Consider the following 27,432-nt stretch of genomic DNA (forward strand, 5'->3'; position numbering starts at 1 on the left):
GAAATAGAAAATAAAATAAATTATTTTATTTCGAATATCTTATTTCAGATTTTAGCTGTGATAAAATTTTAAAATATCTCACCAACTTATTTTTAATATAATAACTAATTTACCCTCTCCCACTTCGGTTAAATAGGGGTGTAAACGAGCCGAGCTTGAGCGAGCTGGGCCCAGCTCGGCTCGGCTCGACTGCTGGATTTTTTCAGCTCGAGCTCGATTCGAGCTGAAAAGGCTTAGCTCGACTCCACTCATCTCCAGCTCGATGGGAGGGTTTGGGGCCGGCCAAGTAGTATCCGCGCCAACCTCAGCTCAGTCTTCGCCTTCTTGTCCAACGACCTCGGAGTCCTTGATTCTTAACTTCAGGAGGGTCATCAACAAATGCCCAAGGCTTCTTACTTCGAGTGTCCCAGACTAGCTTAAGCCTGCTCTGTTCTACCTCCAAAAGCTAGGATTCAAGGACTTGTGAACTCGTTGGCGTATCATGATCCAGTGCTGCTTGTGCCCAGTGTGGAGAAGACTTTGATGCCAAAGTTGGGTTCTTGATGGGTCTTGGGCTGTCAAGAGAGGGAGGCTGTGGAAATGGTGCTGAGATGCCCTTTACTTTCAGCATTGAGAAAAACTTTAAGCCCAAGTACGACTACTTTGTACAAGAGATGTGGGGGAGCTTGGTGGAGATCAAGGAATTCAATTGCTTTCAGCTTGGAGAAGAGGATGAAGCCAAGGCATAGAGGTCGTGGAGATAAGGACGCCTCTCTCTGTGATGTTTTTTTTAAAAAAAAAAAAAAATCTCTCTGATGCTTAAGACAATAGAGGAAGAGTTTAGGGAGTTTTTTTTTAAAAAGAGTTTAGGGAGTTGATAGAGAGGTAAAGATAGGATTTTGATTTATTAATAGAAGAGCAACGGTTTTTGGGGAGGCATCATGACGTGGGTTGCAGTGGTAGTGGTGGTGGGTCACAGGCTGTCTTATATGGATTAATGTGTATATATTTATACATTGCTACGGTATTGAGCTCGGCTCTATAATATATTCAAGCCCAAAAAAGTCGGCTATGCTAGCCTTATTTAGAGCTTGAGCCGAGTCCACTAGTCTCACGAATTTACGGGCTTTTTTGATAGCCCTACTTCGGTACTATAATTAGGGCTCTCAGAAAAGCTCGTGATCTCGTGAAGCTCGTGAGCTTTACTCGAGCTCTAAATGAGCTAAGCCAAGCTAATATATTTAAGCTCAAATGTATTATCAAGTTGAGCTGAGTTGGACTTGATTAGGCTTGACACACACACACACACACAATATATATATAATAGCAGATGAATTCTAGTGACTCACATGACCTCGTCCTCTCATTTTCTCTCACCCTTTTCTCTTTTCGCTCAATTCTTCCCTATATCTATGACACTCAGTCATTGTCTTTGTCCACCTCCACGACCCCTCCCACTCACTCCTTTGTCGAGTCCTTGCCGACGGGACGCCCGTCGCCGTCCTCATCCTCGAAGCCGCTTTGTTGGTGAGATATCCCCTTCCCTTGTTGCCTCCTTTTAAGGTTAACGCTCAAAATGATGAATCGAAGCCCGAGCGAAGCCATACAGACGAGCAGCCGACGAGTAAGTCTCTTCACCTTCCTTTGGTCTCGTCTCCACCCTAAGTTCACCAACATCACCTTCGCCGCCATGTAAGGCATTGCCGACGCCACCGCCGAGGCCCTCTCCCTCAAGCTCTTTGCTTGATTCGTTTGACGAGGCCAAAATGAAGATGGGGAAGACGCTGAGGCCCTCTGTCGCTTTGCTTTTCGGCAAGCTCCCCCCTCACCACTGGCCAACTCAAACCTAGGGTTACATGGCAACATTTGCCTCGCCGACGCCGTAAGGAAGATAGGGTTCGAAAGCTACTCTGACAAAAGAGTTTTCTCCTACGACGAGGTATTGCATCAGACTTATAGTGGTGAGACGTGAGGGAAACTAATAACAACAAAAGGAGTTGAGCTGAGCCACGCTCGAGCCTCGTCAAGCTGGAGATAAGCTAAATTGAGCTAGGCTTTTCCAGCTCGAAACTAAGCTTGAGCTTGAGTAGAGCTGAATTTTTTCACCTCTTTAGCTGAGCCAAGTTGGGCCCAACTCCAACTCTTTTACAACTATAATCTAGAGAGTTTTTTTGTTGAAAATTTTAAAATGACGCCCAAATATTTTTAGTATTTTCTAATTAATATCCCATCTTTGTCGGATTTTATAATTTAATTCGTCATTTTTTTCTTCTTAATAATTTTATATAATATTTTGAGTTAACTTGATCTAACTATTTTCAAACGAAAGATTATTAACAAATAAATATTCTATTAAGATATTTTAAAATACCTAGATGACCATAGCGGTAGAGTATTATATAAAAATTATAGGGAAAAATTATGGTCGAGTTACTAAATCCTCAAACACGACACGCGTGTTAATCAGAAAACAATGAAAATGTAGGGTGTTATTTACAAATTTATTTATTTCTTTTAACCCTTCGTCCCCTGACCATCTCTACCGCCGACAACCATAACCTTCACCGATCCGGCGATCCATCGAGTTCTCCGCACGACCGACAACCCAAACCCTCCACCGATCCTATTATCTGTCAAGTTTTGCGCATTACTGATCCATCAATTTGAACGGAAATCACCACGGTACGCTTGCAATTTTAAGTGTTTGTGAACTGAAATATTTTTGTTCTTTTGTGATGAAATTGTTTTGAGCTCCGCGTCTCCCTCCCTTGTACTACTCACCTGGGGCAAGCAAACTTCCGAGATTAATATTTCCCCTTTTTTTTCTGACTTAGTTTCTTCGTGCTGCCTTTATTAACCATGGTGCTCTTGGTAAGTGATCAAAATGGTTTTTTTTAAGGCTTTCCTAGGCGAGCATTGCTTGCGGCAAATTTGATCATGAGGGTCTGCGTGATCTCAATTGGGTTTTGTTGTGTTTGACATGAATTGGAATTTTTGTGGGAAAGCTTGGATCTTGGTGGATTCTGATGGGCACTGGTAAATTGGGTCTTTAGTTTTCAGTTGTTCTGTTATTTAGAGATGTGTTTATGGATTTGAATTGAGAAGGAATAGGATATAGTCAGAGGATACCATGTCGGGATTATTTAAGAAATCAAAGCCCATAAGATGTTCGATGATTGGCCTCAGAGGCGAGTCCCTGGTATTCAAAAGTTGGTCCTAGAGATAATTGCCACTGGGGTTTGACGGAAATTTTGGGCTCAGGATGGTGAGAATACACATGCATGAGACATCATTAGTCTTCCCTCCAAGGTCCAAAATTTCCATTGCGACAGATTGAAATATTGAAATTCAGATGCCGTATGAAAAAGTTTTACTTTCACAATATTTAGATTTTCAGTTCTACTTATATGTGATTGATCTTGCTTTTGAACCCTATTCAAGTCCACAATGATCTTAGATTCTCTTGTTTAGTGCTTTGGGGCTTTCAGCTTGTGTATTCTATTTGAAAGCAATCTGATCAGCTTTTCATGTGAAATATTGAAATTCAGATGCCGTATGAGCGTTTTACTTTCAGAAAATTTAGATTTTCAGTTCAACTTAGATGTGATTGATCTTGCTTTTGAACCGTATCCAAGTCCACAATGATACTAGATTCTCTTGTTTAGTGCTTTGGGGGTTTTCCTTTCAGCTTATTGTAGTAAGTCTATTTGAAAGCAATCTGATCGTTTCCTTCTTTAATTTATTTCCTTAAGTTAAAAGTCTTCAGCTTTTCATATGGGTAGTTCAGATTTGCAGGCTCTTTTTGTCTATTAGACGTGGTGATCTGCTTGGGCTTGTAAATATTGTGGATTTAGCTGTTGTTGATCAGCACTTAGACATGGGTTTCTCATGGCATCTGCTATTTTCCTTCCTATATTTTTCTGGAACTTGTTGGTTTTTTGATAAAGTTGCCACTACTGATAGGGCTTTGTTATATACAAGTGATTGCGCAGGACTTGCAAAGAAGGGCCACGTTGGGGGTTATAATTGGTGCTTGCTTATTTCTGCCAAATGCAATTTTTAATTGTTTGCTTAATATGGTTTTTCTTGATATTATTTTTTTGTTAAAATGTTATTATCATAATCCAAGTCACAACAATGACATAATGTATATTGCCAGTAATGTATTTCTCTTCGTAATGTATTTTTTTTGTTTTTTTTGTATCATTTAAGGATTGGGTCTGTGGGGTTGTATAAGATAGGATAGGAGGAATGAAGGTGCATGCCAAGGATGAAGACGCGTGCAAATAAAACTAGTTCTTCAACAAGAAATCAAAAGTGGAATGACCAAATGGATTCATGCACGCTATAGCTCTTTAAGCTTCAAGATAATAGCGGTTATCAGAAAGGGAGGATGTTCAATGGACCAAGGTGGAAAGAAATCGTTGATGTCTTTTAAAGATAAACTGGCATTAAAGAAAAGCAGACATTTCTCTCTCACTTAAAAATAAAGCAAGGGCACTTTAGTCTAAGAATAGTATGTTTTTGTGATTCTGGAATGGAAAAAAGTACTATGTGACTATTAGATAGTTTAGCAAACATGTCATCCAGCGAGTTTGAAATTATAAGTTTTTAATATCTATACAAAGATAGACCCCCCCGCCCCACAAAGAAAAAAAAAAACTTGAATTAGTCAGAGATCCCAACACACCCAAAGATCTTCCTAGTGTATGAAAACCGAGACTCGAAGAAGAGAGATCAAAAGATCTAATAATATGTCCATTAATTGCAATTCAGTAAGATGGATTACAATTAAAAACAACACAACAATTAAACATGAACAATAAAGTGATGATCAATGAGGGTTACTTGTGAGATCGACAGTGTTCCATAAAGTTTTCTTGGATAATAGAGGTCAATTTCGGCGATGGATAGAAAGAGAAGAATCGGATCTCGGTGGTGGTAGATGCCGAAGGTGGGGTTCCTAAGGAGGAGATGGAGGATAGATGAGAGATAATAGATCTAGGGTAAAAGACACATGCATTCTTGTAAGAACGAATTTAGTGCATCTGCTTACTTGGAATCCCTTGACCTGTGGAAATTTGTTGGATGATTTGTTGCACGGTTGAAGTTGCCAAGTAAGCGACTGCAGCAAATTTCTACATCCAGGTCTGTAGATGATCTTCCTTCCATGTAAGAGGGAAGCACATTACGAACCTTAAACTGTCCGTCAAAAACAATAAACGGTTAGATTATCCTTTTTACACATACCCTTGATGAATCTCTTAATTTGCTTGAGTACCTCTCCAAGCCCGATATTTGTGTATAACGGCAGCAAGAAACAGGCGAACCGGAAGTTCATAATTAGCCCATCTCACCTTCTCTCTTCGTTGTGCCTAATAAGAAGCCGCATTATAGTCGGCTCTTTGCGTCGATTCTTCTTTGCGAGTCCAGATCTAAATCTTCACTTCATTGCTGCCTTTTATATGTAGGATCGTGATTAAGTTGGCATGCTTTTACTCTTTTCTTCGATTCAATGCAAGAACTGTTGATGGATTTGTCAATTCCAAGCTTCAGGAGAAAGATCCGATTAAATATGGACTCTACAGGATATCATTATGTTTCTTGCTTTTAATCAAGAAATCTGTTTGTTTAGTTCGTAGACTGATGTTTCCTTGTCCAAATGTTGATGTTTGTAATGCCCATTCGAGCTTAGATGGGATCATGGGTAAGAGAGAATAGAATATCAAGTGGGTTTTCTTTGAAATCATAGTTCCTCAGATGTTTGTAATTGCTGTTTCCAGTGCATGGATATCTTTGGCGCTATTGTTTCTTGAGGGTTTCCAGCTGAGGATAAAGTTTAGGGCTATTACTAATGGTCAAGGAAGAAACTTTTGGGGTGTTTGGCATTTGAAGCTGAGGTGAAAGTAGGAGGGTGAAAACAGAGTGGAAATTTAAGTGAACGGAGAGCAGGATTTTTTGTTAATACAGTCTGAAGTTATAGGTGTTTACATAGTTACCAAATTGGGATTTGCCAGAAACCAAGAATTAGGATTACTTAGCAATCTATAAATTATCTTATTTAGTTTCCTTGGTGCATTGATTTAGTTGTCCATAAGAATTTGTGATCTGATATAAAAATGAAAATGGTGAAGAAATTCAAGTTTGACTTCCTTTTCCCTTCAATTCTGACTAGATACTGCGATCTTCCAGTCCTCTAATGCAAATCATATCAAATATCCAGATGTGGACCAGAGTTCTCACCCTTGGGGGTAAAAAAGGAAACAAGGATAAGAAGAGTCCTGTATCTTGCAACTTAATTCTTCTATATCTAGGATCTTCAGTGCTTATGAACAGGAAACTGGAATGAACCAGGATTTCTAGCTACTGAAACAGCACGAGTATAGAGATTGTTTTTGTTCCTCATTTTCTGAATTATGGGCTTCCCACTTGTGTGCTTGCAGAGGAGATCTTCCTAGTGTATGAGAAACACTTTGGGGGTATGGAAACAACGTGGCTATGAAACCCCTTACTCTTGGTTTAGTATGACATAATTGGCGTAACCTCTTGGCTTACTTTGACATGTTACTTGGCAATTGGGAAAAGAGGAACTTTGTAATACATCATCAAATAGAAATGCTTCTGCGGGTTGGCAAACTTTAAACACTGTTGAGGTGTAGGCGTAGTAGTATGGTTTCGTGGGATGAGATAAGTGCTCCATTTAGTGTATTTTCTTGTGATCTAAATGATGCTTTATGGTTTAAACTGTTATGTATGTGTGAATTAGATTTGAAATCCTTAAGGAAATGCAAAGAGAGACAATGGCAATGACTAGAATTCACGAGCTAGTTTGATACTCTTATCTGATGTATCAGGTCAGCAATCGCCATGTATTGATTCTCTTCTGTGATGTTCAGGTCGGCAATTGCCAGCTTGCCTTTTAGGTCATGGCAACCACCGCATGCTTCATTATAGTCAGTAGGAATGACATTCCCATATATGAAGCTGAAGTGGCCTCTACAGTTAAGGTAGTTGTTATCTCCATATATCACACTAAGTTATTATGGTTTTGTGATTCTTTTTTCAGTCCAGCTATAGCATTTTAAGTTTTTAACATGTGAAGCATTCTCTTTTTATAATTTTTGATAAATTATCATGTAACAGACTTTGAAAGTTTGTTGAATTAATTTCAGTAACTTATCTTGCCCTGAAACAATTGAAAGTCTGTCTGATTATGCATTATCATGAAATGGTCTAATTCGTTGAATGAACTATTTGTTTGTTTTCAAAACCAAATATTTTTCTTAGGTGAACCGTACTGTTAGATGACTATATCCAAGCATCCTCTTTGCACTGTCATGAATGTAGATACTTATGCAAATGTGCTATGCGAATGAAAATATGATTGTGGTATTGTCTTAGCTATAATTGCAAGTTTGAATTTGCAGACGGTGGTTGAAGAACTTTTAGATTTTTTTTTCCCTTATGGCAGAAAGAAGAAGCTGCTCATCAACACCAATTTATTCTACATGCAGCACTGGATATTGTTCAAGACCTTGCATGGAATACAAATGCTATGTGCGGTTTTACATTTAGCTGGATTAATGCTTATGTGTTTCTTCTCCAGGCTTCATAATCTTCAAATAGTTTCTTCTAATCATAGCTCGTGCAGGTTTTTGAAATCAGTAGACCGGTTCAATGACTTGGTGGTCTCTGTTTATGTCACTGCTGGTCATATCCTCTCCAAAATACATTGATTAAAAATTCTGTGCACAGTGGTTGAATACCTGATAGTTTAGCTGCAACATTAACTATACATTTTTAGTTTCAATTTTAAGCACATAAATGGAGCATTTCAGAATTGTAGTTTTGTTTACTTGTCAGACATCTTCTAGAGCTTCTTGCTCTTAAAATTTCCTTGGCAACAACTAGTTTATATTATCTTAGATTCAAGAACATAACTTTCTTCATATTAGAAGTCAAGCAATGTATATAAGAAAACAACTCATTTATGTAGAGCATATCTTTCTTTATCATAGAAATCAAGCAAGCAATATAAGAAAAACATATCCTTGCTGTCTATGAAGATTGTTTCATTTATTATATTTGTATTAGGGATAGTTATATTTAAACTTTATGAGCTATTGCATATTTTCATAGATACTGTTTGAACTTTTAAACTTCATGAGCTATTGCATATTTTTATAGATACCCTTTGAACTTTTTTTTTATAGTATACATAGATCCTCCTAAGCTATTGGAAACCTCGGACTCCCCTGATGAATAAGTTCAAAAGACAAAAATTGCCCCTTTATTTATAATGGTATTTTGGTGTATTAATATTTTTTCTCTTCCCTCGAAAAATAAGGGTATGAAGATCACAAATTTAATTATGTGAGTCACATGATAATTTATAGATGGAAATTATAATGAAAAACTAATGGATGAGGGATTTGAGATGTTTTCAATAGTTTAGGAGATCTATATATCAAAAATGAAAAAGTTTAGGGATCTAAGTGGAATTATCCCTTTGTGTTGTTACTTCTGTTAATCGCATTAACCTTTGTGACCTCTTAAGGCTCTATTTAATTTCTTTAACTGTCCAAATCATACACACTAGATTGATGTTGCTACATGATTCTCGCAATGAGGATGGAATAAAAAGCTTTTTTCAAGAAGTCCATGAATTATATATCAAGGTAATACTGCTACTCCCCCCATTTGTCCTTTACCAGTTCAAATATTACATAATTGTTTGGTGCATAATTTTTCCAGGAATTTCTTACGCATCACTGTATAAAGATGATTTCAGATTATGGATGAAGGATACGATTTAACAAAATTGATTACTGTGTAACACTTTCAATATGGTGCAGATATTACTTTGTTTTCTGAACTCCAAGTCATTTTTAAATATGTTGCTTTGTGACAATCATCGCACTTATCCATTGTGATTCTTCCTATCGTTCTTGATTTTCACTGACTTTTGTCCGCCATACAGTTGTAACGTTCGTAAATGATGCTATTTTATTGTGAATTACATAATCCATTTACTGTGATTAGTGCCACAAGTAGCCACTCAGAAGTGGAGATGCTTCATACTAGCTTTTCCTGATCAGGGTTCATTTCTTTGTTTATTTGAACAGATTTTGATGAATCCGCTCTATTTACCTGGGTCAAGAATTACATCGTCGCACTTTGATACCAAAGTTCGAGCACTTGCAAGGAAGTACCTTTAGTCCCTATTTAAAAAGGGTTTTGTTGATACTGGATGTCTAATGCTCTTTATTTTGTGCCATTTATCACTTTATTCCCTGTCGGATTTATATTTGCCATCACAGGCATCGAATGTTCTCTCCAGTTATTTTAGATGGTAGCGTTGTATTGCTTGAGAATGGATTCCTCCAATTTTATCTTGAGAAAATTTCTCCTAGACGATATGTAATAAGGAAATCAATTTGTTTTGGAGAATTACTCTGCCAATTTTGGCTGTCAGAGCTCTACCCTGTTTTTGTGCAATCTCAAAATATATAATATTTAATAGGATAATTACACTTTGATCCCTTCACTTATAAGTGAGGATGTTCACTCCCTCAACTATTCAAAATCATCAATAAAACAATTATGCTCGGTATAATGGTGAAAGTGAAAATCCTCACTTATAAGTGAAGGGATCAAAGTGTAATCTTTCTATTAAATATTATGTACTAAATATGTGAAGTAAATGACCTACTTGATGATTTTAAATAATTAGAAAGTTAAGTTGTTGAACAAAAAAAAAAAAAAAAGGAATGAGGAGGTGAAAATAGATAATCCCCTAGAGTTGAGGGGATCAAAATATTTAATCCTAATTATATATAAGGACTCGATTTAATCATTAACTTTGAACAAATCAAGGCAGCTCGCAGATAGGAGCCCTCGGTTCCAAAACCTCTCATAGTACTCCTCATATGTGAAGCTTTTATATGCTGCAGGGTGCTCTTCATCTATGAGGGCTTCTGCTGGTTTTATTAACGCATCCGGAGATGGACAGTAGAAAGTGGGCACAGAGATCCTCTCCCTCTGGCTGTTTACTACTACTCGGTGAAGTACACTTTTATAACGACCGTTGCTAAGTACCTGTACAATTAACAATATATAAATAAGACTCAAAAAGACTTTAGCGTTTTCGTCATTTTTTATGCTACTTATTTCGAATCTAATAGATAAAATAAAGAACAAATGTCAGGACAAGTTGGTTTAGTTTTATTATTTCAAGTACTAGGTAGGCTAAGTAAATAATTAAAGATTCAGTCTTTCATAGCTAGCTACCTGCAGTTGATCACCGATGTTGATCACCAAGGAGTTTGGTACGGGGTTTATTGCCACCCATTCGTCGTCTCGGAGAACTTGCAAGCCAGAGACGCCATCTTGGAGGAGTATGGTGATGGCATTGGGATCTTTGTGACCAGGGAGTCCATACGTGAGCTCAGGTTGTGGGCATGGCGGGTAGTAGTTGATAGCCATGTGCTGTGCCTGTTTCCCTAAGGCTTTCACCATGTTATCCTTTTCCAATCCCAGGCTCTCTGCAATGGCCTCTAATAGTCTGAGTGCCAGTTCTCTTGCATGCTTAGAGTACTCTCCTACTACTTCCCTGTAAGCTCAACTCACATATCTCAGCATTGCCCACAACTTAGTTAGTTCACCTAGCTAACTAGCTCTCTCTCTCTCTCTCTCTCTCTATATATATATACACATATCGATGGTTCCTTCTGCAAAGAAGTACGTACCTGAAGTCTTGAGGATTAGCAGGCCACTCGTGGATGAAGTCCTCGAGAGGGTGGCAATGGAGTCTGAGGAAGTCCCTCCAATTGCTAACCTTCTCCGCGCGCACGTTGAAGCTCGTCGACAACCTCGTCGTCTTTTTCGGGTCGTCGGAGTAGCACTTCAGCCTCTCCGGGGCCGGCAAGTGAAAGAACTCTCTCGACACACGTAGCATGCCGTCGACGACGGTGTCGGGGATGCAGTGATTCTTCACCTGATCATAAAAAGAGAACTCATCATTCATGCATGGACGAACAGCAAAGACCTGTACATATAAAAGTTGTTAGTTTGAGATTGAGAAAAAGTTTGCCATACCATGAAAAATCCATCGTTTTGGCATGCCAAACAGATCTCTTTAACCACACGATGTCGACCAGGGCCATCAAATTCCTGAAAGTCTATGAGAGGAATATTTAAATTGGGAGATGACTCCAGATAGAGTAGGTTTGGCCGATCGCCCAGGGGCCTGATGTAGCTCGAGGGGACTTGCTTGCCGTGGGAGACGAGGTCTGTTAGGAGGAGAGACGCCATGGATAACAAGTACATGAAACCTCGGTAGGTAGTCTTCGTATTTATAGAGCAATACATGTGAAAATAAAAATGACGACGATTAGTAATGTGTGCACAGGACGGCGCCTACTAATTAAGTGTCCGTCGGCAAACGTGCGCCGTTGATTGTGATTGACTTTCTCGAAGTAAATTTGGAAGTCAATCTTTATTATGATTTCTGGGCTCGTTTATGCCATTTTTTCTTTACTTGTGCCGACGACGTTAGCTGGATGACTCAGACATCGGTTACGCATTCTCCTAAGTCAATTTCATCCATCCATGGGTTTGCCGGATGATGACGCACATCTGATGACGCGAGAACGATGACTTCATGCTATGCGTATCGCGGTGGATTCCAATATTCAAGATCAACAGGATTGCCACCAAAGGAGGAGATTTTACCAAACTATCCATTTTATATCTTATTTATCCAACTAGACACTCACCTCAAATTTAATACTAAAATATATTTGTCGCACAGTAACTAGAGATAAAATATTAATAAGTATAGTATTTTAAACGCTCAACTGTTCAGTATTTTCTGTTTAGAAAATGTTGAATTTTTATTAGAAAGAACCGAGAAAAAAAATTAAATAAAATTTGGAGAACGATCTTTTTTTTTTTTAAATCACACCTTATATTTTATCTATTTTATGATTCACACATCGTCTTTAAGAATTATATAACCTAACCATTTCTTTTTCCTTTGTAATTCTTATTTAACACTCTAAGTTAATTTAGACAATATTAAAAAATTAATATTTTATTATAATATATAAAATAATGTATAAATAACTAAATTTCTCATATCTTCTTCGTTCTATTTCTCTCTTCCCAAAAATGTAGAAGAAAAGGAGGGGGGAGGGGGGATGAGGAAGATGGTGGAGTGATAGAAAATGAGAGGAAATGGTAGAGATATTTTAGTAATTTAATCAATATTAGTTAGTCAAAATAATGTCATAGTATTAAATGAGAATTATATGAGAAAAATGAGGGGTTGGCTTTGAAAAATTACTATGTCATTTCATTTTATAGTTCTTCGTATCTCTACAACGATATATTTTTATGACTAAAATAAATAACGGAGCACAAAGTTACGACATTCTAAATCATTTTTTTATATTCTTACCTATATTATTCTTGCATAGTATTTTTTTTTAACAATAAAATATTTAATTTTTTTATCGTTTTATGTGTATCATATTTTTTTTAGTAAAACGTTAAAATAATCAGTATTTTTCTCGATAAAATACTGATTTGATCGGTGTTTTACTTTTGATCGAGTAAAACACTTTACAATTAAACATTTTATTTAGGGGTACGATCAAATAGACCATTTTTCTGTATAAAATTTTGAGGTGTAAGTTATTTGGATTAAAAAAAATTAAAAACATGTAAACTCCCAAGGGAGGCAGCTGCAGCCGAGTTTAACGTTAATTGCGTGCATGGAATCGAGTTGTACACATGGATGACTGGGTGTTAACCCTTTTTTCTGGACTCTAGTGACATAGAGTGCTACTGTGAGGGTAAGGGGACATATTAGTCGACATGCATTTGGTGAAACCTGTATGTATATTATTCTATTATTCGGTGGTTGGTTCTTTCAAGACACGTGAAATAAATAAAATAATCTTTGATTTGGAATCGAACATTACGTCGGTGAGGGGTGGAACAAGGTGCTGCCGGACTCATGCATGCCATGATAAATGGCCAAATCGTGCCATGTATATTAAAAGTTAATGTCGAAAAGAATTTTTGCACTCATGCTGTCACCGTCAAACAGGAAGACGATCATCTTATTATTACGAGGGTACAGTAGTGAGTAGTGCTCGTAGTGGGAGATGAGATGGGCCGAGCGAAAGCTCCACGTTTGTATAAAAGGGCCGTATTTTGGGCCCAATAAATTAGATAAAGCCTCGATAAGTTGAGGACCGGGCTAAATTTTGGATCAGAATATCGAACTATATTATCGATCAGAACTCCGAAGGGGATAACAAAAGAAAGGCTCCTGAGTCCTGACGCAGCTCCACCTCCTAACTACGACCTCAGCCCATCCATCCTCCCCACCACCACTAACTCCCGAGTGGTGGGCGTCTCGGCGGTTCACAATATCTGGGCATCAAGAAACATCTGCGCTATTTCTTCCAAACAGACCACCCAACAACTAAAAGGAGGAGTTGTGGAGAAGCAATGGCCTCAATCACCACAAACGCCACCTGCGGCCTCACCTCCCCCGCCATTGCCGATGGGAAGGCCCCGGCGCGTATGCAGACCCCGCATGGCGTCGGACTTCCGCCGCTGCCGCTGCCGCTGCCGCCGCCTCACGTCGCGTCACCGAGCCGACCCCAGAACGCTTCCTACTGTAGGTTCTCATTCTTTGGTTTCCTTTGCATTAGGATTTCTTAACTTGAGATATATTCGACATGGTGCTGCATAAAATTGCAATTTTTATTTGTTTTTTGTTTGTTGGTTATATATTCTATAAATGTTGTTATAAATGGTGATTGCATGCCGTGGATGGAAGCTATGAATACTTATAAATTTCCCAAATAGGTTACCAGTCGCAGATTCTGCAGTCATCTATGCTCTTGCTAAAATTTGGAACATGCCACCTATAAGGTAGTTTGAATGGTAAATGAAACACTGCGTGTATCAATTGAATCATGATTATAAAATATTACTTACCACAAGTTGAATCCCAATCTTCTGAAACTCTTTAAGGAACCTGCCTAGGAAATCTTTTTAACACCACAGCCATTAGTTGATTTAGTTATGAAGTGCCGCAATGGCCATCTGAACTTTATGGATAGTTATATGAATACACTAATTCGAGGAAAAAGTATGGACAGTTGATTCCTGCTTCTCAATTTTTCTGATTTAGGTCGTCGAATTGCAAGAAATGTTATTTCTATGGCTACTGGAGAAACACCATCTGAGGCTCAAACCGAGCTTCCAGAAATTGTGAAAACTGTACAAGCTGCGGTCAGTTTTTTCATTGATGTTTTATTTCTCTACTAGAAAAGGTAATGAGATTCTCTTAACATTCTAGCCTTATCATCTATAACTCTTCACTGTAGACAGTGGGACAAACTTGAGGATAAGTATGCCGTGACCTCCCTGGCATTCGCTGGTGTTGTTGCACTCTGGAGTACCAGTGGAATGATCTCAGTATGAACAGCATAATTTTAACACCATCTCAGCTATTATGCAGATATAAAAAGAAAATCTAACAGCCTCTTTACTTATGCAGGCAATTGATAGGCTTCCCGTAGTGCCTGGCGTTCTTGAACTCGTAGGAATTGGTTACACAGGGGTAAGTTCTTAGTTGTTACACATTGCAGCTTCTTAAAGACGCAGACTCTTAATATGATAAACAATGTTCGTCTTCTTAGTCATTTGTTCTTCACAGAATAATTAAGTTTAGCTTGTATTGGATATGTCCTACACATATGACTGCATCAAGTTATACATCTATGTATCTGTCGAAGAATATATCTTTCCTGTTAGATTTGTCTGGCAAGAGTATAATTACCTTATATTAAATAAGAAAGTCAGAAAGATTACTATATAATAGCGGTTCGCGCATAAAGAGCTTGGTGTATATTCTTTTCTGGACAATGTGGAAACATCTTTCTTTTCTGCTTCTGATACTGCATTATCAAATTTATTATTTGCTTCTATCTCATTGTGGGCGGCTAATTTCTTTGGAATTCTGATTCTTTTTTTCTGAGAGATCACTTTAAAACTCTGAACTTGACTGTTCTGTTGCTTCTTTTTTTTTCTGCCGATGTTGCATTGATTAACTGCTCCTTTCTATTGTTACAGTGGTTTGCTTATCGTAACATTATCTACAAGCCTGAAAGGTGAGCTCCAAGTCTATGTTTTCTTCTTCTTTTTTTCGAAAAAAGAAAAAGAAAATTATGTCCTGTACTATCACTGCCATTTGAGAAGAAGCATGACAACATTAATAAATCCTCACCATTGTGAGGGAAGGAAAAAATTGTGATTCTTTTATACAGTACTAACTTTGAAATTTTTCTTGACGAAAACTCTTATCGAAAATAGTTCTAATCATGGATTACGCTGTCAATGAATTGTAGAGAGGCTTTGATAGCAAAAATCAAGGGCATCTACGATGACATAATTGGGAGTAGCTAATTCATCATCCATGCGCTATGGCAACTGCACTTCACTCTCAAGCACCGGAGGAAAATACTTTTTGCAGTCTTCCCATGTTTGCAGTCCAAAATTATGGAATATAAAGTACAATCTTACCCATTATACTCTAACAGATAAATAATGCGTTCATTTGGATTTACCTTTCTCGTTATTTTTAAATGGTTTGATTTGCCCTGTAGACTGTAGATGATCTCTATTTAAAGAGACTTATTTATCCAAAGTCCATATTATAGCACTTGGGGCCTAGCAGGCCTTCACTCCAAGACTGTATGTTAACCTTCTTCTTTTTTATTGTTCAAAATAAGATCATTAGTGAGTAACAAAAAAATTTGGATGATTTCCATCGCCTAAAAAGTACGATGCCCCTCACAAGAAGGTTAGTAAATCGTGTTAAGATATCTATAAAAAATTTCCACAGCTGACATAAAATCTCGCCACTAACCCACTAGCACGTACGATCAAGTCTACTTAATCAACCTTCACGCCATACGAAGCTCCACGTGTCGACATCTTAAGACCCAAAGCTCTCCCCGCTACAATCACAACACAGCCCTCCCGCGTCTCGGCGCACCCAGCGTACGAGAAGCGCCCCCTCGTTATCACTTATCACCCCCATCGCCCGCTCCTAGAAATCTCTTCCAATTCAAAATTCGGAAAAAAAGGACCTCCCCCCCCTCCCCTACTCTTCTCTCCCAACTCCGACATGCCCCCTTCACCTCGCTCGCGCGCATCCACGCCATTACGCATCTCCATGCCTCCCAATTACAATAACACCCCTCCCCTTCCCTCAAATCTCATCATCTCATCCTTCTCCTCCTCCTCCTCCTCATCATCATCATGTCTCCTTCTCTACGCTCCCTCCTCTCCCTTCTCAGCCCTTATGTCCTCTTCTTCCTTGTTTCTCCTCAGCCCCTATTCCCCAACCGCTGCGGCGAGCGGTGCGGGCACATCCTCCTCCCATTTCCCTTCCACCTCAACTCCTCCTGCGGCCCGGAGATCGACGCCTTCCGCCTCACGTGCGCGGTCGGTTCCTCCGCTCTCTACCTCTCGATGGGATCCGCCTCTCACCGCGTCGTCGACTTCCTCTCCTCCGGATCTCTCCTCCTCGACTACTCCCCTAACTCGTCCTCCTCCTGCGATCGATGGTACGCTGACGTCACCCGGTCTCCGGTTCTTGACGGCGGCCGCTATTTCGCGGTGACGGCGGATAACGTCCTCCGGTTGTACGACTGCGAGGACTCGTCGATTTGCCGCGAGGGGTGCGATGGGATAAGGGAGGCGGCAGAGGGTTGCGATGTGGACAACCGCACAGATCTCGGATGCTGCTACCCGCTCTCGGATGGGAGCGTGTGGAAGGCGGGGGATGCGTTTGGGGTGTTTAAGGAATTCGGATGCAGGGGGTTTTCGAGTTGGGTGTTGGATAAGTCGGTGGCGAGGAGAGGGATCGAAGTGGAATGGGCGGTGCCAACGAAGGAGAATGGAGGTGGGGCTGGGGTAGGATGCGCGGAGGGGGCAATGGTGGTGAACGCCACGGCGTTGAAGGGTGGGGTGAGGTGCGCATGCGTGGCTGGGTTTGTAGGAGATGGATTCGAAGAAGGAGCTGGATGCTTTAAAGGCGGGATTTTGTTAAATAACTCTCTTTTTTATTTATGATAACGCTTACATTTTGGTCTTATTACAAAAAAAGAAGAAGAAAAAAATACCAATGTCGAGCTGACATCTTCCTTCATTCTATAGCTTGTAGCAATGATGGGCAAACAGCTGATGGTAGAGACTGCTGCAAGGGGAAATTTTGCACAAAGAGAGCAGTTGCTCTTGCCGGTATGTGGTTTTATTACGATTAACTTGAATCTTATCGTTTGTAAGTATAAAGTGTTCTCTTTTGTCCATCTAGATGTTTCAGTACTTTTCAACTTGCAATTTATTTTCCTGCGACTTCAATTTCTGAATGAATATCGACATTTTCGCAGCCATATGCAAATGCTTTATACATAGGTGCCTTATCTGAGATTTATTATTGATCAGCGTTTGTATAAATTGAGATGAATCATGATTTAGACCATTATCTATGTTCTTGCACTCATGCTTATGTGAAATTCATTTTGTTGTTCATATTTTCCCAAGAATTTTCAGTGTCAAGTTATCTTTGATATGCTATGCTTTCTTGATTCATTTTCAAGCAGGAGTATTTGTTTCAGCGTTCTTCCTGGTTGCTGCTCTTGTATTCTGCTTTCTACTGAGGCAGCCTGTCAAGCAAAACAATTGGGATCTTGACCCAGCATGCCTTCCAAAGATACTTGGAAAGGCATGTGTCGCACGGCAATTTACTTACGAAGAGCTAAATGAAGCCACAAAAGGATTTGAAGATCAGAAAGTAGTCAGCTTTGTTGATGGAGCAGTCCACACTGGAGTACTTGATGATGGGTCAGTAGTTGCTATACAGAAAGTAAACTGCGAGAGTCAAGATCACCTCAGTCAGGTTCTGCAGAGAGTGGAACTTCTCTCCCAAATTTCACACAGAAACATTGCCCGAATAATTGGATTCTGTTTCGACTCAGGTAATTCACTACTTCTAGTACATGAATACTTCTCAACCGGGACGCTGGATGAACATTTGCAGCAAAAAAGAGGCCATGGTCTTGCCTGGTACCTTAGACTCAACATTGCTACTGAAGTTGCATGTGCTCTTGCTTATCTGCAGTCTCAGGTCTCTACTCCGATCTATCTGAATGACCTCAAGTCCAGTGAAATCCTTATTGACTCTGACTATTCTGCTAAAATTGCTGGGTATAAGCTCATAAGGTCTGGATTATTGGATGTCTCCTGTTCATATGTTGTCTCCAATGATTCAGATGTTATCTCCAATGATTCAGATGTTGTCTACAACTTTGGATGTCTTTTAATGGAACTGACAACCGGCTCAAAACACGAGCATCTTCCTGAGCTATTCTTGTCTAAAGTGAAAGATAGAAGGTTTTATGAGATAGTTGACTCGTTCATCGTCTCTGGTAAGCAACTCCCGGCTCAACGCGAAGTAGAGAGGGTTGTAAAACTTGCCATCCAATGCTTATCAAGAACAGGGAACGGTGGACCATGTATGATTGGAGTTGTGAAGGAGCTTATGCATATCGTTGAAGAGAACGTAGGCAGCAGCAGTAGGATAGAGATTTCACTGGACGAGACATTTTCAAGTTCGAGCCTCCTTCAGATGATATCTATGTCTCCTGAATCTCTACGTATCCCTTAAAGTGGGTTGTGGGTTCAGTGCAGTTTGCTGCCTTTCTGACCATGATGAAGGACGACAGTGGCTATCTTTGTGAAACTATAGTAACTATCTGTTTGACTGAAATTGAAAGGAATTACCATGTTGCGTGTCTAAAATGTGTGCTTAGCTAATAAACACGAAGACTGGTGTATGCATTTGCAGTTGTATTTATTTATGGGTAAGAATTTGTTTCAGTAGTAGGGCGCCCTGGATCGGTTGAAGCTCGAGCTCAGTTTGAGCTGAATAGCTTTTTTTGTTTTTCAGTTTGATTTGAATTCCTGAGTCAGAGTCGTCTAGTTTAGACTCTGCTTGATAAACTCAGCTCAAATATAATATTTTAAATATTATATATATTAAATAGTTTTTGGCTCAGTTTAAATAATTATTAGCTCAGTTGTAGACTTGAATACGTGGACTTCGCCTCGCTTTGGCTTGAATAGTAGACTTGTGACTTAAAAATAGTCTATTTTATGTTTGGACTCAACTTTGATACGTAGCCGGCTTGCTCAGGTTCGTTGGTTTAAACTCCTCTAAGTCATGTGTATTAGTCATCGAATCGTTTGGTTTTTCTTGCAAATCAGTTTCCTCAGATGAATTCTCAACAACATGCATGATGCCCCAGATATTTGAGTTCCCAGCATTAATATCCATGTGGTATGATGCTACTACTGCAGGTAAGGCCCACTCATTCCAACGTACAAGCCTGGACTGCCATGAGCCTCAAATTTTCAACTTAAGGCACGGTTCACGAGCAAGCAATACAATCAAGAAAGATATAATAACATCGAGATGAAATTGAGAATGGCAAACCAAAAGGTCCAATACATTACTGGACTACAAACTGCTAGATAAGGTAATAACTAATAAGCATCAACGAAATGCTCACAAAAGTGTAGTGGTTTTTACCAAAGATTCAATGAGACAAAAATGACGACAAGCTTAGACAATGTTGCTCTAACTAGGCAGTGAGCTCCATGATTGCGCTGACTATGTCACCATTGTGAGTTTTGAGAGCATTGACAGCCTTAGCTCTAGACACACCAGCCTGAGTCATAACGAGGTCAATGTCTCGGGGCTCCACTCCACTGTCATCAATCTCCTCCTCATCTTCATCAGGTGGTACTGCGGTGCCAGATGCGACAGGCTTAGCCATCGCATTGCTAAGGTCTGGCATCCTGAACTGTTGAGCAGCTTGGGTCTGCAACTGAGAGCTCAAGTCCTCTATTTTTGCCTCACCAAATATGATGTATGTCTCAGAGTTTGGGCTCTTGAAAACATCAGGCTTTGAAATGAAGAACAAAATCTACAAATCGACCATCGACATATGATTTACTTTAGCAGATAAAATTCATCTATGAGATTTGCCAATGAAGAAAGTTGTTAGCTTTTGTTATCTCATTTACTTCCACACTGTTGAAATTGAAGGGGTATTTCCCCCCACCCATTGCTTCTATCCTCATTCTTTTTAGAAGATTTAAGAGCATAAATACAATGTGATCTATAGTTTAATCTTCTCGTTAAGGATACCAGTATACAGACAAACTTTTGATAATCTCAAATGCATAGAGATATACTTACATTCTTTGTCCTCTTTATGGTAACCCTACTGACTCCAGTGACAGGTTTCATTCCAAGCTTCAACATAGCCTTGCGGCTCTTCTTCTCACTCCTGCTCTGCTTAGAGATCTCGTTTGCACCTCCTCCTTGTTCACCTATATCAAAATTATAGGAAAGATTCTACATTTGAATGAGTGGAATTTAATTATGAGTAACTGCCCAATTTTGATAAGATGATTCCGTAAACTTATAATCAGAATGATATCCATAAGGTTCCAATTCACTTTCTATGGTATGGAGATATTGTTTACTATCTCCAACCTCAATGCCAAAATTAAAACTGTTAGCAATTTATTAAAGTTCAAATTCTCGCATATAACGCCCGATAGAGGGAAAACTAGATTCACATAATAGCATAGTGCATTTATCCTAAAAGCCATCAAGAACATAAATAAATCAATAAATAAATACGGAGAACCTTCGGCCTCATCGTCGTCGTCGTCGTCGTCGTCGTCGTCGTTGTCGTCATCGTTGTCGTCCTCATCCCTCACGTCTTCAACTACAGGGGCGTCGTCCTGAAGAGCAAAGAGATGAGAAGACGAAGGGAAGAAGAAAACGATGGCGAAAGAGAGAAAAGAATCGTAGTAAGAGGAGATGGCAACTTGGTGTTTCTCCTCCTTGAGGAGGGAGGAGAGCTTCTCTTCTTCTTCCCCTTGGACTACTGGAGTCGGCATCCTTTTCTCCTCGCACGCGCCGTCTGCAATGCTATTCTCCACACGGATAACGTTTTATGACTTTATCTGGTAGTAGGGATAATGATGGAGCGGATAGTATTCTCAATAACCCTATAACCGGATAACCCCGATAACCCGTTTTGTATTATTCGGCGCTGGATTCGGCTTGTTGGATCTGAGAATGAAAGGGGTAAATGGGTAATTACAGTTGGGCCAAAGAAGACCCGGCCATTCAAGTGGACGTTTCCGCTGCTCTGTAATTATTTTGTGGTTTAGTTGAGAGTGGTTGCATAAACTCTTGCCTCGTAACCTAGTAAATAATAATAAAATTATTATTATTTATACTCTATTTTATTAATATTTATCATTCTACATCTCTATTATGAATTTAATCATAAAAAATTCTATGAGTTAAATCTGATAGCACCTGGCAGAATAAAAAATATTCTGTTAATTTTAAAAATATAAAAAATATATAAATTACTTTATATCAAAACACATCATCTAGTAGAGTTGATAAATACCTTCCTCACGATTAAGAAGGTCATTATGGGTTCGACTCCAACCCCTAATAATATTGGTGGTTTGGTGATTTGGCTCGATTCAGTTGATCGGCAATGCGGTTAGCTTGGAGGACCAACTTGACAACACAACGATTTAGAGCAGATTTCGGCGGTGTTTGGTTCGAAGCATATAGTTTGAAGCCTAGACTAGACAGTTAAAAACTTGGTGGGACTTAGATGCCTCTATATATAGGGAGAGTTAGTCTTTTGGTTAGTCCATATCTAACTTTCACACTCATGAATGATATAAAAAAACACACGAGTCATGCCGTTTTTTTTTTTTTGACTCATAACAAGGGGACTTTAGTTATTTTATAATCATAATTAAATTAATAAAATATATGACTACCTTCGGTTAAACAATTTAAGGTTAGTGTGTTTTTTAATAATTAAACCCAAAATACAGAGATATGAATAATACATATCCTAAGATAGAGTGTAAATAATAATATATTTATCAATTTTCTTAATTATAAGATTTGTATTAAAACCTCTTTCACTTTGATCATTACTCTTGCATCTCTCAAACAAACAATTAGTATCAGAATTAATAATTTTATCCTCTTTATTGCCTCACCAACAATAAACAGGATTGCTTCCCGTATCGAACTAAAAAATTTTATAATTTTAAAATGTACAAAGAATAAAAATGTAATTTAGTCTTATAATTATTGCAAGTGCGTGTATATTATGATTTCATAAATGATAAACTAAAGATCACACAAGTACGAAGATATTCCCGTTATTACTTATTATAATTTGAAATCATGGCTCTTGGTCCAATAATAAATATTTGTCTGCATTCCTATTCTTATGTAAGGTGAGCTCTACTCCAAAACCGACACGAATCAAAATCAATTGGAAGGATCCATTGACACAACTAGACCACCTCCATGTCTTCTTGGTCGGCAACTTTAAGTAAATGATAAGCTTTGAGTAAAAGGCATATAAAAAGTGGGACGCTAAAAAAGAATCGCCCTTTTGTGCTTTCTGCTTTATGAACCTTTGCACCCACAATTCTCAAGTAAAAAAATTGCAAATATTCCTACAAAATTCTTTTGTTTTACATAAGTGGATCACAAAGGTCTCGCATTGTGGAAATCAAGAGACTCAATTGGCTTTTTTTATCGGCTACTCTAAAAGCTTAATATAGTAGATAATAATATTTTTTTGTACTTTATATACTTCGAAGTTAAGACATTTTAATAAATTCAAAAAGTTGACTTAATTTAAATTAGTATAAATTTTTATATTTAACACTCTCTTTGACATCTGCTCTAAAGGTTTACACTATTAAAGAATGATAATTTTTATATTTTATATTTTATACTTTTTCTCATTTCTTCTGTAGGGTTCGAAATCTTTTCTTTTTATTCCCTCTACCCTAAGAACATTCGATATTATCCGATCATGGGATTTAGGGGATTCTTCCATTCTATTCTTATCTTAGAGACAGATGCCCATTTTTGAGGCTTGATTTCTCTCTTTTGGTTTGCTCCATGAGTGACCTTGAATTCTTTTACTAACCATAAAGAAGGAAAGATCTCACTAGTTGAAACTATTTGAGTAGGTTTCTCCTTAATTATTTTATTAACTCATTAATTACTCTAACAACTTAACTTTTTGATACATTTTATAGTATCAGAGCGCAGTCTTGAGTTTAAATACCGTCACACTCATCTATCATCTAAAATATAAAACCCCGATCCATTTAAGTTAAAGTACATATTTTTGAGCCCATCAAAATATTTCAACTTAAAAGTGGGAGAGAATGTTGGAATATGAAGTATAAAAATTATTATTTTCTAACAAGTTAAAATTTTAGATTAATTAGTGAATTACACCGATTTTTACTCTGACTTATCTGGCGTTGCACCATATTTCATTTCCCTCTTCTGTTTGGTTTTCTTTGTGACACTGTTGGTTATTTGCAGACTGTTCATGACTCACCGTAGGCTTCTCATCTTGTTGAGAGATAGAGAGCTTCGTTTTACTGAAATGTCAATGAGTTTTTATATATTTTTCAACAATCCCAAGTATCATCCTCTCTCTCTCCCGTTAATTTTATCACTAGTATTTTTTGAGGGAAGGCCAACAACTCTCTTGCCTGTTGCAGATGGGTGTAAGAAAAATTGGAGCCTTCGTCGCTAAGGATTGAAGTGATCATCGTTGGATGGAGCTTGGCTGTGGACACTTGTTTTAATCGCATATTTTATGATCCATGGTTAGCCTTTTCGCGTTTGATAGTTGCTTTGGGCGGAGGTCTGTAATAGAGATTTTTGTATCAAATCTATAATTTATTTGCGCTTAAATGAATCCATAATTTTCCATAAAAAAATTAAATCACGGTCTCAAATAAACAAAAAGAATATTACGACTGTTCCAAGTCTAAACTCGTCAAGAAAAAAGAGATTAAATTTACATAGAGAGAGATAGGGAGTTATGTGCATTAGAGTAAGAAAATAATTTCCAAGTCAATGGTAGTTTATTATAAGCCGCGTCTTGTTTGTCCTAATTGCATTGCAGTGGGCAGTGGCCAGTGGGCAGTGCACATGCTTCTCTCTCTATCATATAGCTTAGCTGTCTCTTTTCTTTCCTCTGCATGCTATAAATGGGTCGCTAGGGCCGAGCAATTAATCAAGACATTGCTGAGCGAAGAGAGAAGATGGCATCTGCAAGAAGAGAGATGGTACTAATGATTACTATCACCATTGGGTTGTACTTGAGCTGTTCTAGTTCAGAAGCCCAGCTCCAGGTGGGATTCTATGACACCATTTGCCCTGCAGCTGAGATCATAGTGCGAGAGGAGGTGAACAAAGCTATGAATTCCGACCCCGGCATCGCCGCCGGCCTTCTGAGGCTTCACTTCCACGACTGCTTTGTTAGGGTCTGTTAATTCTCACTCTTCTACCCTTCAATTTATATAATATTCTTCTCAATTCTCTTCCTAATTTTTGCTATATTTCTTGATTAAACGATTTGATCGATGTGGGTGTTGTTGTTGTTGTTGTTGTTATCTAGGGGTGTGATGCATCGGTTCTCCTTGACTCGACGCCGAGCAACACGGCGGAGAAGGATGCGCCGCCGAACTTGAGCCTCCGTGGATTCGAGGTCATCGACAATGCCAAGACGAGGTTGGAGGAGGCTTGCTGGGGGATAGTTTCATGTGCAGATATACTAGCATTTGCAGCAAGAGACAGCGTTGAGCTGGTAACGAATATATTCATTCATCCGTATGCTGCCAATTAATTAATCATTTTGTTTACCTCCACGCTAAGAATCAATGCAATATGTCATAGAAGTTTCCTACTGCTACACATGACGGCCATTAAACGCTTACTTTTAGAGTCACTCTGCTTATATGTTTATAAGAAATTAAGCACGAGATTATGAGCTACTTACTTGGGGGCCAGCTGGATGTCATCTCGATGATAGGATGAATTTGCCACATGCATCCCATGCATCGTTCCCACCCATGTGAGATGTACCTGCAGAGTGATCCACATGTCATGGCATTCTGTCCCTACCATGTGATCTACTATTTTTTTTATATAGAAGATTGGATTGGTATCGTAAAGTTACTCTAATTAAATAAGTTGCCAAAGGTTAGATATATATGTTAAAATATTATTAGTAGTAATAAGATAGAGAAAATTAACCGTCTCTCTCTCATGCACTCAGGCTGGAGGTCTATCATACCCAATCCCAGGAGGAAGAAGAGATGGAAGGGTCTCAATTGCCCCGGAAACAATGGGAAATCTCCCTCCCCCATCGTTCGACGTCGACCAACTCACCCAGATCTTCGCCACCAAAGGTTTCACCCAATCTGAGATGGTCACGCTCTCAGGTAGGTACTCAAAATTAACGTACACCTAAACATTAATTTACAGTTTACAACCCTTGTTGTTATTGAATTCGTATATATATATATATATATATATATAGGAGCACATACCATTGGCGTATCCCACTGCAGCTCCTTCAGTAGCAGGCTCTATAGTTTTAGTCCCACAGCGAGTAAAGACCCGAGCATGGATCCGAGTTACGTGAGTCAGCTAATGCAGCTATGCCCACAAGGGAGTAATAACTCGGGCTCGCTTGCTCCCATGGATGCTGATACCCCAAACGTATTCGATACTCGTTATTACACCAACTTATTGGAGAATCGTGGGCTGTTCACTTCGGATCAATCGCTTCTGTCCTCAGATGTCACCGCGGGGCAAGTCGTTGAATACTCCAACAATTCGGATATCTTTATGAATGATTTTGGAGCAGCGATGCAGAAGATGGGGGAGATCGAAGTGCTCACGGGTAGCATTGGGGAGATTAGATTTAATTGTAGAGTGATCAATTAAGGATGGTCTATTTTACTATTTATCAACATTTTTTGTATCTTTTTTTAAATTCTTTTGTAACGGTTCTGCTGTAATGTGACAACAGGCCCCAATATTTTATAAAATAAATTTTAGTTATTCAGTTGATCATTCGGACCTTTCAATTCTTATCCACAATACTCACAAAGAAAAGGAAGTGACTTGGACAAATATATATATATTTTTAGATAGATTTATCAAATTATTTTTTAAAAAATATTGGACATTAGTTTTCTTAGACTTTAGTTTTGCATATTTTTCATATAAGATTTTGCTATATAAGATCGTAGTTACATTTCACATATTTTTCATGTAAGATTTTGGTATAAAAAATATTGGACATTAGTTTTGCTATATAGTCGTTATATGATTTTAGAGAGAGAGAGAGAGAGAGAGAGAGAGAGAGAGAGAGAGAGAGAGAGAGTATCCCGTAGCTACTAAGGCCCAGTCCAAGCCTTTATAGTAGGAAGATACCATTAAACCCATAATGAGGCCCACTGAAGGCCTTTATTGATATAGGCCTGAGAATAAGAAAGATTAAGCCCTTAATCTCTTGATAAATAAGGCCCACTTGAGCCCATAAACCAAATTAAACAAAATTATCAAAGCGTACTACTTCTGCAACTCTTTTATGCTTTTCTCGGTTACATTGAGATTTGAAACATCACCAAATTGATATGAAAGCTCTTGAAAGTGGGCCACTGAGACTTTCTTCCACTGGTAACTTTTGACGAACCGGAGTAGATTATTTTATCCTCACAGGACTCGGATAACCTACATGGGAGGTCATTGTAGCTTAAGCTAGATATTTCCAACTCCAAATAGCACATCGCTGTACCTTTTTCTAAGATGAGAGTGCTTTTACTATAGAAATTTGGTTGTAATTCTCACTGGTCATTCCAAATTGCTAGCACAAAGGCTTTTCCACCTAACAGAGAAAGAAAGCTACAAGGCAATCGTATGTATGGATGAAATTAGAGGTAGCAAAACTCATATATCTCCCACAATACTCCCTATTTTGGTTCCCTACAAAAGGCATTCGATGTTGAGTTGTAGATGGATGGGACTGGGACCACACCACCTCCATGAGTAGCTTTTTGGAGGTGGGATTCGAATTACAACTTTCCACTCGTATCTGCGAATCCGCCTCCTTCTCGCTGTGCTCTCGCTTTCAAATGAGAGCTAGGAGGAAAGTTTCTTATTCTCCAAAGTTAGTTATCGACATCTTTCATTAAAGCCCACCTTTAGCTTTCCACTTTACATCTCTGGCGTGGAAGCCACCATCCTGCATGAGAAGTTGCTCTCATCCGATGCCTTTCATATGGGTTTATGGGATCGGCTGCTAATTAATTTAATTCGAAATATCTACTAAAATGGCCCCTATGTTTGAGTTACTGCAGTCCAAGCAGTAAAAGCAAAAGTAGTAGTGACACAAACCACGCCAAATGCTA

The 27,432-nt window shown here is 38.7% G+C and overlaps 6 protein-coding genes and 1 long non-coding RNA gene across 10 annotated transcripts; 4 read left to right on the forward strand and 3 right to left on the reverse strand.

The window, feature by feature from the left end:
* The first annotated feature begins 2,373 nt into the window (after positions 1 to 2,373).
* LOC140784410 (uncharacterized) lies at positions 2,374 to 9,453 on the forward strand. 2 transcript variants are annotated; one of them, XM_073131809.1, is made up of 6 exons: positions 2,374 to 2,661; positions 6,876 to 6,986; positions 7,451 to 7,536; positions 7,631 to 7,692; positions 8,572 to 8,657; positions 9,105 to 9,453. In XM_073131809.1, exons 2-6 carry the CDS (start codon positions 6,906 to 6,908, stop codon positions 9,195 to 9,197), a joined length of 408 nt encoding a protein of 135 aa, XP_072987910.1. In that variant the 5' UTR covers positions 2,374 to 2,661; positions 6,876 to 6,905; the 3' UTR covers positions 9,198 to 9,453. The 2 variants fall into 2 exon arrangements, with proteins under 2 accessions (XP_072987910.1, XP_072987911.1); XM_073131810.1 differs by lacking the exon at positions 9,105 to 9,453 and adding an exon at positions 8,734 to 8,923 and having other exon boundaries at positions 2,445 to 2,661; positions 7,631 to 7,691; positions 8,571 to 8,657.
* A 311-nt stretch (positions 9,454 to 9,764) lies between these two features.
* On the reverse strand, positions 9,765 to 11,363 carry LOC140784409 (protein DMR6-LIKE OXYGENASE 1-like). The gene is made up of 4 exons (XM_073131807.1): positions 11,077 to 11,363; positions 10,728 to 10,975; positions 10,270 to 10,591; positions 9,765 to 10,077 (listed from the first exon to the last, which is right to left on the reverse strand). Exons 1-4 carry the CDS (start codon positions 11,347 to 11,349, stop codon positions 9,829 to 9,831), a joined length of 1,092 nt encoding a protein of 363 aa, XP_072987908.1. The 5' UTR covers positions 11,350 to 11,363; the 3' UTR covers positions 9,765 to 9,828.
* A 1,925-nt stretch (positions 11,364 to 13,288) lies between these two features.
* On the forward strand, positions 13,289 to 15,628 carry LOC140784069 (protein CURVATURE THYLAKOID 1B, chloroplastic-like). Its single transcript, XM_073131251.1, has 6 exons — positions 13,289 to 13,672; positions 14,192 to 14,292; positions 14,392 to 14,478; positions 14,561 to 14,623; positions 15,136 to 15,173; positions 15,411 to 15,628. The coding sequence occupies exons 1-6, from the start codon at positions 13,501 to 13,503 to the stop codon at positions 15,466 to 15,468; spliced, it is 519 nt and encodes a 172-aa protein (XP_072987352.1). The 5' UTR covers positions 13,289 to 13,500; the 3' UTR covers positions 15,469 to 15,628.
* A 123-nt stretch (positions 15,629 to 15,751) lies between these two features.
* Positions 15,752 to 19,112, forward strand: LOC140784065 (probably inactive receptor-like protein kinase At2g46850). 3 transcript variants are annotated; one of them, XM_073131246.1, is made up of 3 exons: positions 15,752 to 17,104; positions 17,227 to 17,310; positions 17,670 to 19,112. In XM_073131246.1, exons 1-3 carry the CDS (start codon positions 16,327 to 16,329, stop codon positions 18,734 to 18,736), a joined length of 1,929 nt encoding a protein of 642 aa, XP_072987347.1. In that variant the 5' UTR covers positions 15,752 to 16,326; the 3' UTR covers positions 18,737 to 19,112. The 3 variants fall into 3 exon arrangements, with proteins under 3 accessions (XP_072987347.1, XP_072987348.1, XP_072987349.1); XM_073131247.1 differs by having other exon boundaries at positions 17,673 to 19,112; XM_073131248.1 differs by having other exon boundaries at positions 17,688 to 19,112.
* Positions 19,113 to 19,528: 416 nt separating this feature from the next.
* Positions 19,529 to 21,107, reverse strand: LOC140784068 (nascent polypeptide-associated complex subunit alpha-like protein 2). Its single transcript, XM_073131250.1, has 4 exons — positions 20,974 to 21,107; positions 20,790 to 20,886; positions 20,333 to 20,466; positions 19,529 to 20,057 (listed from the first exon to the last, which is right to left on the reverse strand). Exons 1-4 carry the CDS (start codon positions 21,043 to 21,045, stop codon positions 19,713 to 19,715), a joined length of 648 nt encoding a protein of 215 aa, XP_072987351.1. The 5' UTR covers positions 21,046 to 21,107; the 3' UTR covers positions 19,529 to 19,712.
* A 3,166-nt stretch (positions 21,108 to 24,273) lies between these two features.
* LOC140784066 (peroxidase 5-like) lies at positions 24,274 to 26,092 on the forward strand. Its single transcript, XM_073131249.1, has 4 exons — positions 24,274 to 24,495; positions 24,630 to 24,818; positions 25,290 to 25,455; positions 25,554 to 26,092. The coding sequence occupies exons 1-4, from the start codon at positions 24,274 to 24,276 to the stop codon at positions 25,961 to 25,963; spliced, it is 987 nt and encodes a 328-aa protein (XP_072987350.1). The 3' UTR covers positions 25,964 to 26,092.
* On the reverse strand, positions 24,814 to 25,701 carry LOC140784070 (uncharacterized). The gene is made up of 3 exons (XR_012108212.1): positions 25,564 to 25,701; positions 25,308 to 25,480; positions 24,814 to 25,096 (listed from the first exon to the last, which is right to left on the reverse strand). It is a non-coding gene; the product is annotated as an uncharacterized lncRNA (long non-coding RNA).
* Positions 26,093 to 27,432: the final 1,340 nt, after the last annotated feature.

The sequence above is a fragment of the Typha latifolia genome, chromosome 3 (assembly GCF_019914945.1).
Source record: "Typha latifolia isolate L0001 chromosome 3, TyphaL0001v2, whole genome shotgun sequence".
Classification (NCBI taxonomy): Eukaryota; Viridiplantae; Streptophyta; class Magnoliopsida; order Poales; family Typhaceae; genus Typha; species Typha latifolia.

Excerpts from the sequence above, each read along its gene's own strand:
- LOC140784410 (XM_073131809.1), top strand. The coding sequence starts at position 6,906 with ATGGCAACCACCGCATGCTTCATTATAGTCAGTAGGAATGACATTCCC. Across the intron at positions 7,537-7,630 it reads GCATGGAATACAAATGCTAT|GTTTTTGAAATCAGTAGACC; the intron begins GTGCGGTTTTAC and ends TAGCTCGTGCAG. Across the intron at positions 7,693-8,571 it reads TGTTTATGTCACTGCTGGTC|ACACTAGATTGATGTTGCTA; the intron begins ATATCCTCTCCA and ends TCCAAATCATAC.
- LOC140784409 (XM_073131807.1), bottom strand. The coding sequence starts at position 11,349 with ATGTATTGCTCTATAAATACGAAGACTACCTACCGAGGTTTCATGTAC. Across the intron at positions 10,592-10,727 it reads GCTAATCCTCAAGACTTCAG|GGAAGTAGTAGGAGAGTACT; the intron begins GTACGTACTTCT and ends TTGAGCTTACAG. Across the intron at positions 10,078-10,269 it reads ACATCGGTGATCAACTGCAG|GTACTTAGCAACGGTCGTTA; the intron begins GTAGCTAGCTAT and ends TTAATTGTACAG.
- LOC140784069 (XM_073131251.1), top strand. The coding sequence starts at position 13,501 with ATGGCCTCAATCACCACAAACGCCACCTGCGGCCTCACCTCCCCCGCC. Across the intron at positions 14,293-14,391 it reads TGAAAACTGTACAAGCTGCG|TGGGACAAACTTGAGGATAA; the intron begins GTCAGTTTTTTC and ends CACTGTAGACAG. Across the intron at positions 14,479-14,560 it reads GTACCAGTGGAATGATCTCA|GCAATTGATAGGCTTCCCGT; the intron begins GTATGAACAGCA and ends TTACTTATGCAG.
- LOC140784065 (XM_073131246.1), top strand. The coding sequence starts at position 16,327 with ATGTCTCCTTCTCTACGCTCCCTCCTCTCCCTTCTCAGCCCTTATGTC. Across the intron at positions 17,105-17,226 it reads AGGAGCTGGATGCTTTAAAG|CTTGTAGCAATGATGGGCAA; the intron begins GCGGGATTTTGT and ends TTCATTCTATAG. Across the intron at positions 17,311-17,669 it reads GAGAGCAGTTGCTCTTGCCG|CAGGAGTATTTGTTTCAGCG; the intron begins GTATGTGGTTTT and ends TTCATTTTCAAG.
- LOC140784068 (XM_073131250.1), bottom strand. The coding sequence starts at position 21,045 with ATGCCGACTCCAGTAGTCCAAGGGGAAGAAGAAGAGAAGCTCTCCTCC. Across the intron at positions 20,887-20,973 it reads TCAAGGAGGAGAAACACCAA|GACGACGCCCCTGTAGTTGA; the intron begins GTTGCCATCTCC and ends TTTGCTCTTCAG. Across the intron at positions 20,467-20,789 it reads CGACGACGATGAGGCCGAAG|GTGAACAAGGAGGAGGTGCA; the intron begins GTTCTCCGTATT and ends ATTTTGATATAG.
- LOC140784066 (XM_073131249.1), top strand. The coding sequence starts at position 24,274 with ATGGCATCTGCAAGAAGAGAGATGGTACTAATGATTACTATCACCATT. Across the intron at positions 24,819-25,289 it reads CAAGAGACAGCGTTGAGCTG|GCTGGAGGTCTATCATACCC; the intron begins GTAACGAATATA and ends TCATGCACTCAG. Across the intron at positions 25,456-25,553 it reads TGAGATGGTCACGCTCTCAG|GAGCACATACCATTGGCGTA; the intron begins GTAGGTACTCAA and ends ATATATATATAG.